Raw genomic sequence first — 20,000 nt, 5'->3', positions numbered from 1 at the left:
ACCTCAGGACCTGGTCTGGCCTCAGGACCTGGTCTGGTCTCAGGACCTGATCTGGCCTCAGGGCCTGGTCTGGTCTCAGGACCTGGTCTGGTCTCAGGACCTGTTCTGGTCTCAGGACCTGGTCTGGTCTCAGGACCTGGTCTGGCCTCAGGACCTGGTCTGGTCTCAGGACCTGGTCTGGTCTCAGGACCTGGTCTGGTCTCATGACCTGGTCTTGTCTCGTCTGGTCTCAGGACCTGGTCTGGTCTCAGGACCTGGTCTGGTCTCAGGACCTGGTCTGGCCTCAGGACCTGGTCTGGCCTCAGGACCTGGTCTGGTCTCAGGACCTGGTCTGGTCTCAGGACCTGGTCTGGCCTCAGGACCTGGTCTGGTCTCAGGACCTGGTCTGGCCTCAGGACCTGGTCTGGTCTCAGGACCTGGTCTGGTCTCAGGACCTGTTCTGGTCTCAGGACCTGGTCTGGTCTCATGACCTGGTCTTGTCTCGTCTGGTCTCAGGTCGTCTTACTTGCTGACTTGCAGACTTTGTATACATTTTGACGTCGATGCTTTTTGTGTTCTGCAATAATGTGTGAGTGGAAAAAGGGGGGTGATGATGACGAGCTGATCTTCCTCTGTCAGTTCAATGTGCTGACTGAAGCAGCTGAGTCACAGTTCACACCCACACAGTCATCCTCCCCGCGGCTCGCTGGAGGGCTAGAGGGGCCTGACATGAAGTGAGGCTCCTGCAGAGACATCACAGGAATCAAACTACAGACCCCTAACACACCCCATCACACTGAACTGTTCCTCAGTTTGAGTGTGAACGCTGAATTATTGGGCCCATCCTGGTTTATGAGGTCGTGCTGACCTCTGAGTGCCTGAAGCAGTCCGTTTTCACCCAGTGTGCACATTGATGCTGTAGCAGAGGGGAGCAGAAGTGGACCGATGTGGTTTTGAACACACTCCTGCCCCTCCGCTGCCTTTTTTAGTCTCAGCCTGAACGAGTCTCCAGACGCTCTGCCATGGCCGCTCTGTGAGGGCGGTGCCAGAGCGGCCAGGGTGCCGACGCTCTGTGGCTGAGAGAGCGACCCACGGTGTGTTTGGCAGCTCTGACTTCCAGGTTTGGCACACGGACTCATCAGCAGACTGAGCCGGTGACTCAGCGTCTGTACGGATCACTGACTGAGCCTGATTGTTTCCCAGCAGAGGGCTCAGCCGCATGGAGACACGTTCCCTCAGTGAACGTGCCATCGTGCTCCACCGTCGCACAGAGTTATGGAGAAACAAAGCCACAGGGCCGGAGACAGAAGCAGCTGCTGATGTCACCCACATGTTTCACTCTCTTGTTATGTTCTTACTCAGTGCATCCAGGAAGTTTACACTTAAGATTCTTTTCCTGACTTTCCTACGTCGCTTTGCTGGAATCTCACCGTTTCATGCAAGCCGCTGAAAAACAAACTGGTTAATAATCCAGATTAGTCTTGATTCTGCAGCTGTGATCTGCTTTACACTCCTTTATATTCAATCACTGAAACAAGTTGAGTTCTGTTGAAATGATCCGACTGCACATTCAGACACTTCAGCACTTCTGTCAGTTTGCTGCACAAGAGCAAATTCTACTTTCATTCACACTCATTTCCCTTTTTATTGTGAAAGGCTGCAGAGAAGCATCAGCACCCAGGGGCCACACACAGGTCACAGGTCACAGGTCACAGGTCACAGGTCTGAAGGACTGCTGATGTGTTTTGTTCACCTTGGTGGAGGTATGCACGCTCTTGCTTGATGTTATGAAAGATGATTCATTAAGGAAGCATAACAAGGAGACAACCTGTTTCCATATTGGCCGTAATTACACAGCAGACAAACTATGAATTCTGGGTAATCTGTGTCTCTATCTGTGAAGAGCAGGAGTATGACATCATGCATGTGTGTTTGATGTTACTAACCTCTGCCCCTGAAGGTGTCCAGTGGAGCAGAACACAAGGAGATGAAATATGGAAGCTCCTCAGATGTTGGCCCATCATGGCAGCGCCGTTATCAAACAGGAAGTCCCAGGTCAGCGCACGTAGAGGCGGAGAAAAGGACCTATCAGAGATTTCAACACCTGAAGGTTTAAAGTACTTTTCTCTGGATGTTTACGTTGATACGGTGATATCAGCCTGAACTGTGGCTGAACTGAGGGAGGCCAAAGCCTTGAGACAGAAGGGGATCAGAACACAGAACCTGCTGTGGGCACGGGGGACAATGCCATGCTGAAGTTCAGGGTTGTGAAAGTGTGTTTGTTGTGGCGCTGCTTTGGTTGGCGGCGAGCTTCATGCAGCTGCAGAGGAAGTGTGGAGGTTTCAGTGGTAGAAGACCTCTGAGAGAGAAGAATGAGTCAGCAAATCTGTGAAAGCATATGGAAGCAAGACTGGATGAAGGGTTAGAGTCTGTAAACGGGTCTGTGCTCATTCTGGATCAGATTCTGTGTTATTGATGATGTCATACTGCTGATTAACTTTATATGAGTTCTTAACTTCTCAAATCAGATGTTTCCTTTATAAGGGCTTTTATTTTTCCTCTATCTAATGGATGGAATCACACATTAGTACATCTTTATTGTGATGACATCATCCCTGTTTGGCAGAGCTCTGTGGTTCTGACTGACTCATCACAGAGCTACAGTCACCTCGGGCCCGTTTGGCTCAACTTCATGTCAACACTTCCCCCTAAAGTTCAGACACAAGAAGGGAAGGATTCCAGCTGAATACTGGAAGTTCACTCATCCAGAAGAGAACCTTCCCCCGTTTTCTAATTCTTTCCATTTCCCGCCATTAATCTGTTCTTAGTGCCTTTTTAGTGCCTTTTAGGGAAGAAAGTTTTCAGGAAACCAACAAACGTGTGTATAAATACATGAGTCTGCTCTGAAATGCTCAGCTGCAGTGTATAGCGTCCCTCAAACACAGTCTGGGCCTTCACAGTGTGTGTCTGTGTGTGTGTGTGTGTGTGTCAGACTCCATATTGACTGGAACAACACCGACCCAGACCCTGGGTCCCTGAGGTCCAGACCCATGAAAGCAGCAGCTCTGTTTTGTGGTTCTGTTCTGCGTGTCGTTCTCTCCTGAGCAAACGCTTAGCGGGCGTCACGGCCGGCACACGCCCACCCGCCGCCTATTCGCCTCTCCACAGGCTCTCTGCTGTGGAAACTCTGCGGGCGGTGACATCATCAGTTAGAGACCATGAAGTAACATCACAGAGCAAAGTGGAGATGTTGTCCAGGCAACCGCTAACATCACAACATCAGCTACAGCATTTACTGTCATTTACTGAAACACACATGGACGCACAGAGGAGGGAGGAAGGAGAGAAGAGGGAGGCAGAGGAGGGAGGGAGGAAGAGCTGGATGGGTTAGACTTAAAGAAACCAAACATCCCTGAGTTACGATCTTCTCTGTGCATTCTTCTCTGCCTTCATTTGTCTCTCTGATAGCTGGAGAGATACCTTAAACAAACAGAGTGTGTGTGTGTGTGTGTGTGTGTGTGTGTGTGTGTGTGTGTGAAGAGGGACGGGGGGCTCTTCCCTGATGTGCTTATGTGCTGTGGGAGATAAGAGATTGAGCTGAATTCCTGTCTGTATTTGCTCTTCTCCTCTGCTGGATTAGAAGCATATGGTTGCCCTGCTAGCTTGCTTCCCTGCTAGCTTACATAACGCAGACAAAGAGAGCAAACAGAGCAAAATGACTTCACACAATTCTAAGAGTTGGTTGAGGCAGCAGACGCCCGGGTCCCCGTGTGGTCACAGGTTGGAATATTGGCTCCTCTCCCGCAGAGCTTCACTTCACTCCTTTGCACTTGTCTGAAAGCAAATGGAGTCTTGGTGAGTTTGTGCTTTTTCACAGGCACAACCCTAACCCACAGGTTTGACACCAGGATGCAGCCGGAGTGCACACGGAGTTCTTCATCACCTCTGTGCACTTTAACATAAATGACTCATCTTTAAACCAGACCAGGGTTCATCCTGTCACACACACAAGACCAGAAGAAGGTCCAAACTAAAGCTACAGATCAAACACTCCAAACCAGAAGGATCAGGATTCTATTCTCATCCAGATGTTTCTACAGAGGACAGTTGTGTCCTCATGAGTTAACTATGACGAGGACTTCTCCAATATTGACCCTAAACGTAACCCAACCCCAGCTGTGTGTGTGTGTGTGTGTGTGTGTGTGTGTGTGTGTGTGTGTGTGTGATCCTTATCAGAAGGTTCTCCTCGGGTCGGCAGTGTCGCAGGTCGGCACACAAGAACAGACAACATGAGTATGAGTCAGACAGCAGATAGACGGAGGTCAGAAGAGGTCACGTTGTCGTAAGGACGGAACATCAGAGGTCAGAGGTCAGCGGTCTCTAATCAGGGACACATTTCTGTTGAGTTTAGATCAAATCTGTGTACAGGAAAACAGAAAGTGAGTGAGATGAAGGCAGGAACGTAACTTTCCCCCCTCTGGTTCCTTATTCTCTACTCTCAACACTTCTTCTCCCGTGGCTTCCCCTTCTCTTCCATTCTTCCATATAAGGAGCAGTCGTGCCCCAGATGCTGGTGAACGCTCCTGTGGTCGGTTTGGCTTTTAGTTTTGCCTGCTGAAGCCAAAGATGCAGCGTTTCTGCTCTGACCTGCATGGATCTAACAGGTTTGTTGTGTTAGACCGTCTCCCTATGCAGATGATTCACTGTTGTTCAAACTGTGAGCAGCGGCCTCTGTCTGAGTCTGTGTTTGATCCAGACTTCATCTCTCACATCTCCTCTTCCTCCTCCTCCTCCTCTCCCAGTAGCAGGCACCATTTCTCAGGCCCTGGACTCTGATGCTGCAGGTACCAGCCTCCTGCCCGGCCTGTCTGTCAGATCCTAGCTGGGAACGCGGCTGAAAGGAAGCAGAGAGGGGAGCCGTGTTTACGTCTTGGCTGAACAGACGTGCTGAGTGAAACCCTGTGCACGTTTAGAGCACACGGAGCTCACAGAGAGGGAGTCAGGCTCAGCTGATAGAACACAGCTGCCGGGCCGATAGTGTTACACTCTAATGATCCACGCTCACGTTTAATGGGCAGTGAAGAAAGGCCAAGTACAGTCGGGACAGGAAAGCTCTGTGGAAACGCTGTGAAGCAGATGTGTGTGAGTGTGTGAGTGTGTGAGTGTGTGAGTGTGTGAGTGTGTGAGTGGGTGAGTGGGTGAGCTGGTGACAGAAACACACGTGTCCCTGTCCCTCAGCTCCTTCACCTCAACACCCAACATGTTCCTCCTCCTCCTCCTCCTCCTCCTCCTCCTCCTCCTCCTCCTCCTCCTCCTCCTCCTCCTCCTCCTCCTCCTCCTCCTCCTCCTCCTCCTCCTCCTCCTTTGCAGTAACAGTAACGGGAGGCAGTGGCTCAGTGGGTAGAGCTTCCGCTTTGGAACCGGAGGGTTGCCGGTTCGAGCCCCTGCCAAGGTGCCCTTGAGCAAGGCACCGAACCCTCAATTGCTCCCCCCTCTGCGAAGGGTGGTAACTGTAATGTAAGTCGCTTTGGATAAAAGCGTCTGCCAAATGATCGTAATGTAATGTAATGTAATGTAACAGTGTATCAGTGTGAGCACACACTCTTCCCTCTCTTCTGTCCTCCTCCTCCTCTGGCTGGGCTGCAGCAGGAATGAGCCGAGTGTGGAGCTCTTGGCCGTGGCTTCATGGGAGGGATCGTCCTCTTCAACCACACCAAACGCCCGGCCCGGGTTAAAGCTCTGCTCTTGTTTACAGCCGACCTTTCAACTCATCAAGTGTTCTGCGACGTGAGGAAGGCAAATGAAGCAATGGAACTCTTCTTTTAGCTCCTCTCCTCTTCTCTGAGCTCCTCTCCTCTCCTCTTAGCTCCTCTCCTCTCCTCTGAGCTCCTCTCCTCTCCTCTTAGCTCCTCTCCTCTCCTCTTAGCTCCTCTCCTCTCCTCTGAGCTCCTCTCCTCTCCTCTTAGCTCCTCTCCTCTCCTCTTAGCTCCTCTCCTCTCCTCTGAGCTCCTCTCCTCTCCTCTGAGCTCCTCTCCTCTCCTCTTAGCTCCTCTCCTCTCCTCTCCTCTGAGCTCCTCTCCTCTCCTCTGAGCTCCTCTCCTCTCCTCTTAGCTCCTCTCCTCTCCTCAGAGCTCCTCTCCTCTTCTCTGAGCTCCTCTCCTTTCCTCTTAGCTCCTCTCCTCTCCTCTGAGCTCCTCTCCTCTCCTCTGAGCTCCTCTCCTCTCCTCAGGTTGATCCATGGTCACTCCTCTGTGACCTCAGAAGGACCTGAGTGTCTTTAGCTCTAAACCCTGCACAGAGAAAGGTTGGTAGATAAGTAGAGGAGAGTTTGAGGAGGTCCATCTGTCTGACCAGGATGGGGATCAAGAAGAGTGACATCATCACAGTAACTAGTGAAGATGCTACATTCATCATTCAGATTACAGTCAAGCACCGAGACATGAGGAGTGTGTTTGAATGTGCAGACACGTAACGAGAGAGAGTCAGCACACACACCTGCTGTGTGTGTGTGTGTGTGTGTATGTGTGCTGAGGGGAAGTGTGTTACACTGATAACATTGTGTTACTCACTCTCTTGTATGTTTTCTATACTGGATGCATGCAGACACACACACACACACACACACACACACACACACATCTGAGTCTGTAATCTCACTCAGACATCTTCTGACATTTCTAACAGGCCGGGCCATCTGGAGGATGTTTCTCTAATGGGGGGGAACACACAGCACATTACTATATAAGTCTGTCCACACACACACACACTCTTCATTCTGCTGCAGTGAGCTGGAGCACTAACAAACATCTAGGTCGTGACAGCGTCTGTAGAGAGAATGAGACTCCCTGTAATGTGTGTGTGTATGGAGTTATAGTATCAAAGATCAATGAGTCTGATTGATACTTCGACAGGGGAATCACTGCCTCATCTTCATCTCACAGCTACAGTTACTTCTCCAACTTGTATTCCATGTAAGTTCTATTATTATGAGACGTCTCAAACCCAACATGTCCTCACATGTGGGTGATTTTAGTCCAGAACATAAAATGATGTAACATGCTAAAGCTCAGGGTCCATGAGCTGGCAGGTGGCCAAGCCTGTCATAACACTTTGTCTCCTCGGTGTAAACTGGACCGGGTGGAGACGGACCATATGCTCCATGTTCTCTGGTGTCAGTGGAGTTGCTGCGTCTCTGGCTGAGATCCTGTAGAGCCATTAAGACACAAACGTCTAATAAACTAAAGAGAAGAATTGGCTGTTAGATCCTAGAGAGCTAGGATCCTTTTAAAGATGTCCTCATGTTATCATCCAAGCGTTTGACATCTTCTGTTCAAGCCAAAGCAGAAACGACAGAAAGGATTCTGCCTTCGTGTGAGGTTTAGAGTTTAGAGCTCTAAGGCCTGAAGGTTACATCACCTCACCTGGTCCACCTGCACCTCCTCACCGAGTGCTGGAGTTTGTCCAGGCGCTCGCTGCTCATTGGTCCATGTCAGGGCGACCACATAGATGTTTAGTTCCCGTTTCTTCTCAGTATTGGGTCTGTGGGATTTGACCCCAGGACTTTCTCTCACTGAGGTTAACCACCGAGCCACCATCATCTCCTTATTGATGTTTATCCGAGGGGAGTAGCTGTTGGTCCAATGTGCTTATTCCACAGAAATGTTCCATATTTCCTCTTTCACATCCTCTTCTCCAGTTAGTTACTCATTTCATATTTCAAGTGCAGACAGAAAAGAAAACAGCTGTTTCCTGCTCATCCTTCTATGATTTCGCAAATTAATGATGCATGTTTTCCAAAGGTCAACACGTCTCTCAGACCTTTGACTCGTCTGTGACTCCAGGTTTTTTTTTAAAGTTTAAAAGAGAAATTCATTCAGTCTGTGAGTACACTGTGAAGTCATGGCCGCCCTCACAGGCTCCTATGAAAACACTGCTGTTATATTTTGCCAGACATTTCCGTGTTGGTTTCCTCTCAAGCGTGACTTGCAAATTATTTTCTCTCAGACAAATTCCAAAACTAAAATTGGACTGAGACATTAACGGGAGCATTCAAGTCTACATGCTGGCTCTGAATGAGTAATATAGGGCACCACCCAGTGGCGAGGAGAGGCATTACACAACCGATTCATCCTGGACGTCTTAACACGTCCGCAGCAACACTACAGGCTACACTACACTACAACGGTGGACATCATTGTGCAATAGAACCATGATCTCCGTGTTGCAAAATTAGGACAAGCTATATTTAAGTATTTAAGAGGTTTGTGCTTTGGATCCAGGAGGGAAAATATACAATACGCACTTAGATGTGTCTGTAATGCTGTGTTTTGGTATTTCAGCTAACTTTAATCCCCACTGAGTTGGTATCGTTTTAGAAACGGTCAATAAAGAGGGGGGGGGTTTACAGGTCTCTATTACTGTGGTAATGTGATTTAATACTCAATAACCATCAGGCAGGGCAACCTTAATGACTTTAAGTAACTTACAACACTAACAAAAGGATAATATTAATAGCATCCTTCTTCACGGTCTTTTGCCACCGCTAGAGTGGTGCATTGTGGGTAATGAAGTTCTGCTGAATCTGTATCGCTTCTTTTCTAATGCGGTGTGTGTATGTGTGTGTGTGATGCTTAGACGTGTTTTTTAATTGCACATCTTTATCTTTTGTGTTCTATCATTACAGTGAAAGACAGAATCCAGAGAGCTGTGGTGTGTGTGTGTGTGTGTGTGTGTGTGTGTGTGTGTGTGTGTGTGTGTGTGTGTGTGTGTGTGTGTGTGTGTGTGTATAGCAGAGGCGAGGCTCAGGTGATCAGTCCATAGATACATTTATTTTATATAAAAGAAGAAAAGGTATGCAATATTAACAGTTATACACACAGGGCCATCACTGGAACACTACAGTGTCCAACATGGCAGCTAGGCACTGGACAATGTTGGATGTCATTAAAACATCTACGTGCTCCTCCAGGTGTCTCTTGGGGTCCTGCAAGAGGGACAGAGGAGAAATGAGCAAAACGTTTCAGCTAATATCATTTATAAAGTCAGCTTATAACCTCCAGTGTGATCCGTCCTCTGCATGCTGGTGTGAGCTTTGTTTACCTGTTTTCCAACGTTCTTAATAGCCAGCTGCTCCGGTGTCATCTTGTCCTCTTCTTCCACAGCCTGGGGGACAGACAACAGTGTCTCATGAGGACAGCTTCATTTCATCAAGTCATACGTGTGTCTTTAATGCCAGGCAGAGACGCGTGAAGTGTGAATATAGAATCTGTTTCGTCCTTTTCACCATGAAGAGACCAAACTAAACGGACCTTGTTGTAGTTCTTGGCCAGCTCCAGCATCTCCTTGACGATGGTCTCATTTAGCTTGCAGTGCTCACTGTAGTCCTGCAGGGTCAAACCCTCCATCCAGCTCTTCTTATGCAGGTTCAGCAGCATCTAAAGGTAAAGAACATTATGTCACACACATCCACACACACACACACACACACACACGTAAGAACTGAATCATAATAATGAATAACCGTGAGACTCAAACCTTTTGTTCCAGCTCGTTTTTCCTGTAGTTGATGGTGATGGAGTAGTAATGTCTGTTGAGGCCGTGGATCAGAGCCTGAAACACAAACAACCAGGAGTTACAGTATGTAGAGAGAAGCTGACAGCTGAATCCACCTTCATCACTCTGCTCACATACCTGGATGGAGGGTTTGTTCAGGTGACCCAGGTTCGATGTGGTCTGTCTGGGTTCATGACCCAGAACCATCATGTTGGCATTGATCAACCTGAAGGCGTCAATCACAACCTGCAGGACAGAGAAGCGTGAGTGTGTCACCAGTTTCAGTCCTGAGGAGACATCTCTTCTTTCATACCTCCTCCTTCACAGAGCGCTACAGAGCAGCAGCCTTACCTTTCCTTTGACGCTCTGGATGGGATCAACCACCACGGCCACAGCTCGCTCTGACAGAGCCTCGAAGCTCTGCTGTGTGTTGATGTCCACACCGGACAGCCAGCAGCCGAACCCGGGGTGACTGTGGTACCATCCCACCACCATCTCAGGCCTGAGAGAGGAAACATGGAGACCAGGGTGAAGAGACGGACAGACAGAGCAGGCAGAGAGCAGCCAGCACCTCTCAGCTCAGCTCAGGCTCCTCAGGTACGTGACAACACAACACACAGGAAACTCATTTACACAGAGTCAGAAGCTTCTTCAGAGAAACTCGAGTCTACAGATCACAGTGGGGTTCAGGTGTTTACCTGCCAGTCTGCTTCAGCATGTCCAGCATCTTGGCCTGGAACACCGGATCCACCGCCTCCACACTCACGCCCTGTCAGGGAGAGAAGAGCAGTCATGACTCAGTAACACAGTGTAGCTCCTGAGCTGTGTGGAATGTGTGAAGTTGTTTAGTAGACTGCAGTATTCCCTGTGATGTGTAATGATTTCCAGTGTGTGTAGAGGTTTCCTGTGGTGCTGTACTTACTGTTCCTGACTGAGGCATGGCAAACACATCAATCACTCGCACCGTGTAATCGTCCACAAACTCTCCCAGCATCAACCCCATGACCTCCATGGGTACACCAGCACGCCCGTGCTTCAGCATCTACACACACACACACACACACAGTTACATCACTGACACTGCTAAATGAAGAAGATCACCAGAAAACCCAACTGCAGTGTGTTCACCTTGAGCAGAGCCAGAGAGGAGATGTACACCTGCTCTGCTGTGTCCACAGCAGGGGCGTCTGTAGGGGGGCCCTGAGGGGGCAGACAGCCGAGGGTTAATCAGCAGCTCACAGATCAATACTCATGTGTTTAAGTTTTGTTTAAGGTTGCACAGAAGTAGAGAAGTGAGAAAACTGTGTTCATGTTGTACATTTAAGAGAAATGTCAACGTCAAGCTACCTGGCCGAGTCCGGGCATTCCTCCTCCAAGCCTGAGAAGCCGGTCCATGTTGGGATCTGTCCAAACCACCAAACACACACACACACACACACACACACACACACACACACACACACACACACACACACACACACAGAGGGAGAGAGAACAAATAGCTCAGCTTTGACAGTCAACATGTCAAAAATGTTTGTATGGCCTTGAGGATCACAGATGAGTCTGTAGCTTCTTATCGATTAGAAATCATATTTCTGGATCTAACTGACCCTAGTTTGACAGCTCATTACTTTAACGTCTCCATCTCTTCTGTACTGTGACGGGATGAAGAAGGGAACTCGAACGACTCTTAACACGCTATAAAGACTGATACAATGTAATGCGGAAATTAAGCCCTAGAATGCATGCCAGTAACGTTTGATTCATATTTAGATATTATAGTTTATAACTGAACTTGACCCTTTAAACCATTTAAAGCCATATAGACGCTGTCAAGTAACCGAGATCAGTTCGTCTATCAGGTGAAGCTCGTTAGCTTCAGGATGCTAACCTGCCCAGTCACGTAAACACACCGCAGCGCTGGAGCGGAACAAACTACAGCCTCCATTCTTAGTTTAAGACATAAATAAATATAACCTCCACGTTAACGCGTCTTGGACATGAAGACTATAAAGATGCCGCTGCGTTAATCAGCTGACGTGTGCCGTTAGCTCCTCGGTGCTAACTAAAGGCTAGCTTCAGTAAGGTCGCACAAAATGAGCGAAGATATTGACACTATTTCCCCCGCACCGTGATTTTCTTACAAAGATTTTACAGCGCAGCTATAACTGTTGTGATTCTCAGTCTGCTCACCTGTTTTCGGTTGTTTTGAGTGTGCAGAAGTGTGTGTTTTGTTCCGTGTGCCGCCGAGTCAAAGCTACAATGAATCAGCCAGAATTCGCTTCAGCATCAGACTGGCTTCCGTCGCGTTGATGACGTCTTTGATTGTCGCCCCATTTCCAGTTTGCAGTATTGAGACGCACGGGGGCGCCAGAGTCACGCTGACGTCAGCGCCTCCCACAGCACAAAGGCGAGCAGTTAAGGTGAACTGGAAACTGAAAGTGTGTGAGGAAGAGTTTGACTGGCAACTCATCCTCATTGCTCAGGCTCAGCTGGTGCAGAGGATAGATGGGCGGGTGTAAAGTAATGATAGTGTGCGATATACGTTTGAAGCAGATTGGCCAGCAGTATGTTTGCTGGTTAAATTGGCTGTAACAACTACACTTTTTCCCAGTTTGATTGATCATAACATTGATCATTTAACGCTTTCTCCCACGGAATAGTGTTTAAAATGACACACAGGCTCCCTCTTTCTAAAATGAAAGCAATAAAACTGGCCTGATTCTGTGCGCTTTCTCATATTTCAACATGCAAGCATTTCTTTATTCCCCAAGGAGCCATAAAGCCCGAGCCAAAGCCCTCCATTGCTCGTCATATGGTAGTGCTCCTCCTGTTTGGCTTCATTCATTTTGAGCAGATCGTTGCCAGCAGCGTAGTTTGGCGAACCTGTCATGTCAGCTCGACCTTATCTTTTATAATTTCTCACTGGACGCAGATAATCATCCTCATTCCTCAGCCCCTCCCTCTCCACACCACACCTCCAAGAACCCCTCGCTTATGACCTCAGCAGACACAAATCAAACAGTCTCCCACAGAGCCAACATGTCCTTTATTCTGATGTACTACACTACAGCCTTTGTAATCCAGGCTTCATTATGTGTTTCTTCTGATTTATTTGGCATTTCCAAATGATTACTCTCATATCTGTTTAGTTGTATGCAATATAGGATGAATATAATGATCTCCTGTAGTAGTAATGCATCATCCAAGAGGAGCCAAGAATCTGATGTGAAGGATCAATAATGACACAATAAGAATCAAGACAAGACAGCAGACAGGAAACAAGCTGTCATTATTGTTCCTTGGAGCTGGACAGAGGATACTGTCAGCTGAATCACAGTTGCTGACTGGGTTAATTCAATGACTTCAGCGCAGCCTGTGATTGGCCAACAGCTCCACACTGATTCAATTCAAAGCCTGCTTGTTTTGTTTCTCTGAGAAAAGAGAATGTCATTTCTAAAGTCAGTTTGATAAAGCACCGGGGACAAACAGTGTAAAAATGGATACACCTGACAAAGGCTGCAGATCAATGTATCTATTGGCTATTGGGCTCCTTAACGTGAAGAAAGGATGTCAAGCTAAGAGAATGGAAGAGAAGCACAATACATAATGACAAACAGCATTTAAAAGCTTTTAATGTGTGTAATATGAGCCGCTAAGAAACTTCACATATCACCTAAAGCCCAGTTTACAGCCCTGTTCATTAGCCTATTTATCACCAAGGACTAGTCAACTAGTCAAAAGCACAACATGTTTTCCACAGACTATTTGTGGAGCTGATCACTTATTTGGATAGAATTGATTAGACTTTCCAAGGAACATCAGAAGTATCTTGTAACATGACACCACCATGAAACCATAATCCCTCCAGCAGAGGAAATACGCCAGAGAAATCTGATACTTTAAGAGCTTCCCTGCACCCAGATGGGATTTGGACGCAGCCTCACTTTATAAATCTCCTACAGGACCTGCAGCAGGGTGGCTGGCAGGAGCGAGCACTGATTGATTGCATGTGAATATAAAATTAGCATAATTAGATGAAATTGAAAGGCAAATGTGTGCCCAGACAATCAAGCAGTAAGATCTGCCATCTCTAGGGCCTCATATGTGCCCCTTCTGGCCTAAGACTGAAGACCAGCAGAAGTTTCTTTGTTATATCTCCAGTAATTTGTGTCTTCCTGTACCTTCCAGCTGTCTGGATAAACAGAATGGTCATCATGAGTAGAGAGCTCCACTTAAGGGTGTGAGGAAAAGTAAGCCTTTATTTTATGTTTATTTTTACGTTATGTTATGTTATAATATGTTGTGTTATTTTGTCATATCCATGTTATCCCATAACCGTGGAGCCTTACCTCACTATCTCAGGTTGTACCTTGTTGTGTTGTGTTTGTGATTGTATCGTTGTTCCCCCACGTCATTGCAGATGCGTGTTATTGTATCTTATCATGTTGTGTGTATGTTATATCGGGTTTCATTGTTTAGTAGCACATTGCATTGCACTTTATCTCCTCAATCTATTGCCACTGCATGTTTAAAACAGGTTCAGTAGTTTTTTTGTTTTGACCTTTTAATTTCTTTCTGTAGAAAAAAAGAGCAAACCAAAAACCTGCAAACGTGTGCAAATGTATGTCACAAATGACTCGCAGTCAAAGACCTGTGTTGGTTTGAAATGACTTGAGGTTGTTCCTATTGAGGGGGTGGCCCTGGTGTAATGAGGAAGGCTGCTCCCCTCTGTGGACGCAGTAAATAAAGCCTGGGATCATTAAAGGGCCTCATGTCTAATAAACCTAAAGGGCCCTTGAGGTGAAATGCAGGGTGCATGAGATCACATCTGTAGGAAAGGTCCAACGCAATTGGAGCATTAATAACAAATAAGCTCATCTCTTCTTGCATTGCACTGGGAGCCTGTGGAGACAAGTCCCAGCACAGAAAGCCAGTTTGTCTCCCTCATCAATCACATTTGTGCCGCTGGTTACGCTGATGTCACGTCCAAAACAGCTCAAATATAAAGGAATCTTCACTAATGCACCCAACAATGTTCAGTATTCTCATATATTCGGCAACTATCACACATTAACACATTGAAATGATCTCCAAATCTCCAAAACGTAAACAAAGTGCAGATTCTGAACCCTCAATGACATCATAGGTTTGTATACCTAAGGGTTTATAGTTTTGTTTTTGTGTGGGATATATAAATATGAGATAAGAGGAAAATCTATCATTGTCACCATTATTATTTATTATTATATTATATTATTGTATTATGTTGTTATATCATAGTAGTAGTATAATGTTTAAGTTAGTTTTGTCATGGTTGTTGGTTTGGGGTCTTTCCATTGCTTTATCACAAGAGAGTAAAACCAGTTTAGGTGTTAAACAAAAGCACAATCTCATATAAATCAATAATGTAAAATGACTTAACACCTCACAGGATTATTCCTCCATTAACAAACCAACATGGACGAAGGAGTCCATATCCTGGCTCTGTTTCCTGATCTGTGCATGAATCAGTGGAGCTTAAATGTGTGTCAGTCAGGATCCAGACGTCATGGAGCCCATAGAAACTCTCCTACAGCACACATCTCCATGAAAGAGAGGAAGAATCCACTCTGTGTGTGGATGTTCATCCTGCTTCTGGTTGATAAATGTAATTCTGCTCTATATTTGGGATTTAAAGGGAGACGGTGACCTCCAGCTCAGGCCAGGCCCCGCTTATATTTCACTGCATCCTGATTCTCTGACATGTCATGTGTGGGGGGAAGGGTAGGAAGAGGAAGAGGGTGTGTGAGTGTGTGTGTATGTACATATATGTGTGTGTGTGTGTGTGTGTGTGTGTGGTGGGAGGGAGGGAGAGGAGAGGGAGGGGGTGAAGAATGCTTGGTATGTGCGGACGACAACAACACGAAAGAGGCGGCGAGTGACTCTGCGCGCAGAAACGACGCGTAAAAACACCCGAGCTGCCACCAAACGTCGACGTGCGCTTAAACATCGCCACGGTGCGCGTTTATCACGAAAAACGTCCAACAAACACGCGTTTCCCCGGCCCGTACGCGCAGTTCTGTGCGTGTGAACCCCCCCCTGCAGAGGCGCAGATGGTTCGGTCTGTAGTAGGTGGGACTGTGGCGGTCTGCAGGACGTCGTAGATCAATGAACCGGACCGGAGGGTTGGTCCACGTCCCGCTGTGCCGCTGACGGTATCGATGTGTCAGTACCTGAGTCTGCCGGAGAGGACATCAGCATTACCGCCTTTATCACCGCGTACCGGCCGCCTCAATATGCGGATGTTTTAACCCGGGTGGCTAGTTTGTAAGCTACACTGTTTGGATTCCGTCTTGCGGCTCCGCGTTGCCATTTTCCGGGACGAAATTCGGGAAATAAACCGCATCTGTAACCTCCAGGATGATCTTTGCAAACACAGGCAACCCCCTGAAGACAGCGGGTCGTAAACAGGTAGGCCGGCGGAGACATTTACGTTTGTTTCTCACTTCTTTACGCCTCCGACACATCGGAAACATCCCAGACTGGAGTAAGCTAGCTAACAACAAATGACATTGGAAAGCCCTTCCCGCCGAACACACAGAATATAAACGCGCTCCTGCGGGATTTAAGTCTCCAAAATCAGCCCGGATGTTCGTCAAGCTTGTGGTTTAGCTGTCAGGCGGAGATGTGGAGAGATGGAGCCCGGCTGAGCGGTTCTGACGGAGACTTGAGTCGAGTCCATATAACCTTGTGTGCCGAGTCATTCACCCATAATGCTAAATATGCTATTGTAGTGCGTTTCTAGGTTAATGTATGCAGAGAGCCAGGTACCTGAACGCAGCATCCTTCACTCTGACCTCTCAGGTGAAGCTCAGCAGGCTGGAGGTCCTGAAGGTCCTGGAGGTCCTGCTCCTGTGCTATTAGAGCATTTGGTGTGTTTACTGCATGGACATGGTGAGGGGGATGCTATTAGAACCTATGATGACAGGTACAATCATTCAAAACTCCCCGTTTTTCAGATCCAGTGGGTTTTGGATCCCATATTAACCCAGATCCTCTCCAAAATCCTCACACTCGCTCCACTGGAGGCTGAGACCTTTGGGCAGATTTGCCCCACATTGATTTTTGGGTTGTTTTTAACTAATCCTGGAGTTTATCTGTTGTGTGTAGCTGCTCCAGTTTAAATGGAACAACATATGTAACAACATATGTTCCAAATGCTTAACATACATGTTTGGGTTTCATTTAGAATTTTCTTTTGTATTTTTTAATCACGCAGTTTTTCACTCATCACAATTATTTCTCATTTTCTTCCACAAGTCATAAATGCACATTCTCATGGAAGTTGTTTATTTTCTCCTTGTTATAAAAGGAGAACACACCAGTCAGCTGAGTTTAGATGTAAATATCACAGAACCGGGCTTAGAACTTAAGATTGTCTTCATTATCAGGAGGTTGATTCATTCTACGTTACCGCCAACAAGCCAGGAATCCTGAACTAACCTCAACTGAATGCCTGGGAGGAAGCCCTGGGTGAGTGTGTGCAGTGTAGGTGTAGCCCTGCTTTGGTCTGGTATGGGGACCGAGCCTCTTTCAAATGAAACCACTGCCCTTGGCTGTTTCCTAATGGAGGAGGCGTTCTGACTCGGAGGCCTGATCTGAACCCTCGCCGGTCTCAGCAAAGGTTAGCGCCGTAAGTGCACAGCATCAAATATGTACGGCAGATTCTCCCAGGGCCCGTCGGATGTTTCCGCCACAAAGTGATCAATTCATCATGTGTAACAGAAAACAGCTGCTGAGAACATTTGAACGTCACATGATGCTGTAAGAATCTTCTAGTCTTCTTGTTTGGCATTGCTATGTGTGTGCGTTCATGGCTTTGGCACTCTGAGTGGTTTGTCCTTTGGTTATGGACAGATGGTGTGATTCTGCCATGCTTTTGTCTTTGATCCGACATGGAGTGGCTTTGGGTGGCTGGGAGCTATTTTAATGAATGAGTAAGGGGAAGGAAATGCTTTGCAGGGCAGCGCTGTGTGGTTTTTCCTCTGAAGTCTGAGCCCAACTGCAGTGCTCTGATAAACACGACGGCGGGATGGGAGATGTACACACAGATTGTGTCGCTCTGCAGTCACCGAGGCTCCATGGAGTGTTTAGGAGAAGATAGGTTGAGCTTCAGAGCTTCAAACCTGAGTTTCTGTGGTCAGCTGGTCTCAGTCCTGTCCCAGTATAGAGTCATGGATGTGTGGAACCGGTTCCGGGCCTCATCCGTCGTCTTTGAGTCTCTCTGGTCATCATCTTGGTTGTTTTGTTAATTCTCTTGCTGTTTTGGCTTCACACACAGATGTTCTTGTGATCAGTAATGCCCTAAATTGGATTTAGATGTGCCCTAGCTCCTGTAGCCGTCCTGACAGTGTGCTTCCTGTCTCCAGTCCTACCCCATGACTCCGTCCAGTCCCAGCAGTAGCAGCAACAGCAGCAGCACCGGCCTGGAGCAACTCAGCAAAACCAACCTGTACATCCGCGGCCTGCCTCCCGCCACCACAGACCTGGACCTGGTCAAACTCTGTCAGCAGTGAGTACACGCTCGAGACGTCAATGTACAAATGTGCCTGTGTGTGTGTGTGTGTGTGTGTGTGTGTGCGCGCCAGTGTAAGACTGCTGCGGCTGTTTCCTGAGAAACAAGAGCGGCTGTAGGTTTAAAATATCAGATAACAGCCATCCAGCATCATTTTCCTCTTCCGTGCTGCTGAAGGTTCCTTCCTGACCGCAGCGTGCCGGGCGTGTCCAGGAAGGGGCCTGAGTGCCACTCGCACCCACAGACGTCTGATTGGTCATAATGTGGCGCCCCCTGCTAGTTGATAGGTTAGAGAGCCGCCCTGGACTGGTTTGGCCAATGACTGAAGACTTTGAACACTTGGTGCAGATTTACACGCATTCCTGTCAGAAACCTCATTTTATTTCCTGCTTTTTAACTTTGTGGAGCATTATTAATTCAAGAGGAGAAGCTCTGGTGTGTGAGCAAATGTTCCTTGTGTTGTTTTTAACGACAGCTGTTGTTAGAGGGTTAAACTAATCCTAACATTGGGCTTAAACTCCTCCCTGCTGCCAGCGGCCCCGGAGCTGCACCTCAGCCAGGGACCTGGGCCCAACCAGAGGAACCGGGCCTCTGGAGGACAAATACATCAATCAGTCACTCGTCACTTACGTATTTGATGATGAATAGTTTATCTTAATTTGTTCCTCAATTTCTCTCTGTAGCGTTTAGGCCACGCCCACAAACCTGAATGTTTTTAGTTTAAATGCTGTTTCTGCTTCCTCCTCTGGCTTCAGCAGAATTCTGGGAATGGAAAACCAAATATGGGAAATTTGTGAAGAAGAAATGTATTTATATAAAATAGTAGCCTTCTAAGACGCCTGAATGTACACACACACACACACACACACACACACACACACACACACACACACACACACACACACACACACACACACACACGGAAAAGCCGTAGCTCAACTGTGGCACTGGAAAGGGAGCATTAAATGTTTGTTTTGTGTAAAAGCAGAGCCGTGTGAAGGAGGCCAGAGCATGTTTGATGCTACAGGCTGCAGCGCCGGTTGTTAGTGGAGAGTCAATGCCATAATTAGTGGAGTTGAGCCTCCTCTCCTCTCCTCTCCTTTGCATGGCGGCGTACGGGGAGAGGCTCTCACCCGTGGATCCAGCAGCAGCAGCTGTCTGTGTCGTGTTTGCTTGTGTTTTGTTCTCGTTCCCAATGGCGTCTGCCAGCACAAAGCAGAAATGAAAGTGCCTTTCATAGCAACAAGGTTTGAATGGTGATGTAAGCTGGCCATTCACTCTGCCTGCTGGGTGGACGGGGATCACACTTGTGTTAAAGCTTCCTGTGCCACAGTTTAACCTGCGTGTGCAGTGAGACACATGCAGTGAGTGCAGGTCTCCCCTCTTTCCTGTCTTGTGTTATGTTGCTCACCTTCCATCAGTCCCTTTCTGTAATGTTAAGATGTTTCTGTGTGCTTCTGCAGGTACGGCAAGATTCAGTCGGCCAAAGCCATCCTGGACAAGACGACCAACAAATGTAAAGGTGAGTGAAGTGAAGGGATGAAGGGAGGAGGAGAGAGGAGAGAGGAGAGAGGCTGAGCTGTGATCCTTACACTCAGGATGCTTCTGTCTGCACCGGGCAGCTCTGTGTGTTTCTCCATTTCTTTAAACTCAGTCGGTACATCTGTGAGGATGGTTGAAGGATCCGGTGTGGTGTTTCAGCTTCTCTCTCACTTCTGTGTGTGATGAACGCCTCACAGGCTTCAGGTCTGTGATCTGTACATTACAGTTAGATCAGAGTAAAGATGGCATAAAGGTGACAACTCTGAATGAATTGATCACTTTGGTTTATGACAATGCAACAACCGATGTGAGGCTGAGTCAGGGATTTGAACCCGTGATCAGCCTGCAGACAGGAAACCTCACTGTAACA

At 47.5% G+C, this 20,000-nt stretch overlaps 3 protein-coding genes across 3 annotated transcripts in view; 1 reads left to right on the top strand and 2 right to left on the bottom strand.

Annotated features, from left to right (window-relative positions):
• Positions 1 to 2,728: 2,728 nt before the first annotated feature.
• tssc4 (tumor suppressing subtransferable candidate 4) overlaps positions 2,729 to 20,000 on the bottom strand; it is a 94,966-nt gene continuing 77,694 nt past the window's right edge. Inside the window, exon 3 of the transcript XR_012960655.1 lies at positions 2,729 to 2,739. The gene's annotated coding sequence lies outside the window, so the exon portion shown is untranslated. The remainder of the gene's footprint in view (positions 2,740 to 20,000) is intronic.
• Positions 8,788 to 11,853, bottom strand: psmd14 (proteasome 26S subunit, non-ATPase 14). Its single transcript, XM_076138531.1, has 11 exons — positions 11,725 to 11,853; positions 10,879 to 10,934; positions 10,660 to 10,731; positions 10,454 to 10,573; positions 10,230 to 10,300; positions 9,883 to 10,033; positions 9,670 to 9,777; positions 9,514 to 9,588; positions 9,288 to 9,413; positions 9,079 to 9,141; positions 8,788 to 8,962 (listed from the first exon to the last, which is right to left on the bottom strand). Exons 2-11 carry the CDS (start codon positions 10,924 to 10,926, stop codon positions 8,864 to 8,866), a joined length of 933 nt encoding a protein of 310 aa, XP_075994646.1. The 5' UTR covers positions 10,927 to 10,934; positions 11,725 to 11,853; the 3' UTR covers positions 8,788 to 8,863.
• The window catches only part of LOC142989100 (RNA-binding motif, single-stranded-interacting protein 1-like), a 13,601-nt gene continuing 9,063 nt past the window's right edge, over positions 15,463 to 20,000 (top strand). The window contains exons 1-3 of the mRNA XM_076138493.1: positions 15,463 to 15,984; positions 17,943 to 18,085; positions 19,552 to 19,610. Of these exons, the coding sequence (XP_075994608.1) occupies positions 15,934 to 15,984; positions 17,943 to 18,085; positions 19,552 to 19,610 (253 nt within the window). The 5' untranslated portion in view covers positions 15,463 to 15,933. The remainder of the gene's footprint in view (positions 15,985 to 17,942; positions 18,086 to 19,551; positions 19,611 to 20,000) is intronic.

Source organism: Genypterus blacodes, unplaced genomic scaffold (assembly GCF_046128005.1).
Source record: "Genypterus blacodes isolate CSIRO-AG114 ecotype Tasmania unplaced genomic scaffold, CSIRO-AGI_Gbla_v1 ptg000371l_1, whole genome shotgun sequence".
Classification (NCBI taxonomy): domain Eukaryota; kingdom Metazoa; phylum Chordata; class Actinopteri; order Ophidiiformes; family Ophidiidae; genus Genypterus; species Genypterus blacodes.
This window is presented reverse-complemented; position numbering and strand designations above follow the sequence as displayed.

Coding starts and splice junctions, on each gene's coding strand:
- psmd14 (XM_076138531.1), bottom strand. CDS start 10,926: ATGGACCGGCTTCTCAGGCTTGGAGGAGGAATGCCCGGACTCGGCCAG. Junction 9,414..9,513: donor AAAACGAGCTGGAACAAAAG/GTTTGAGTCTCA, acceptor CTTTACCTTTAG/ATGCTGCTGAACCTGCATAA. Junction 9,142..9,287: donor TGGCCAAGAACTACAACAAG/GTCCGTTTAGTT, acceptor TCTGTCCCCCAG/GCTGTGGAAGAAGAGGACAA.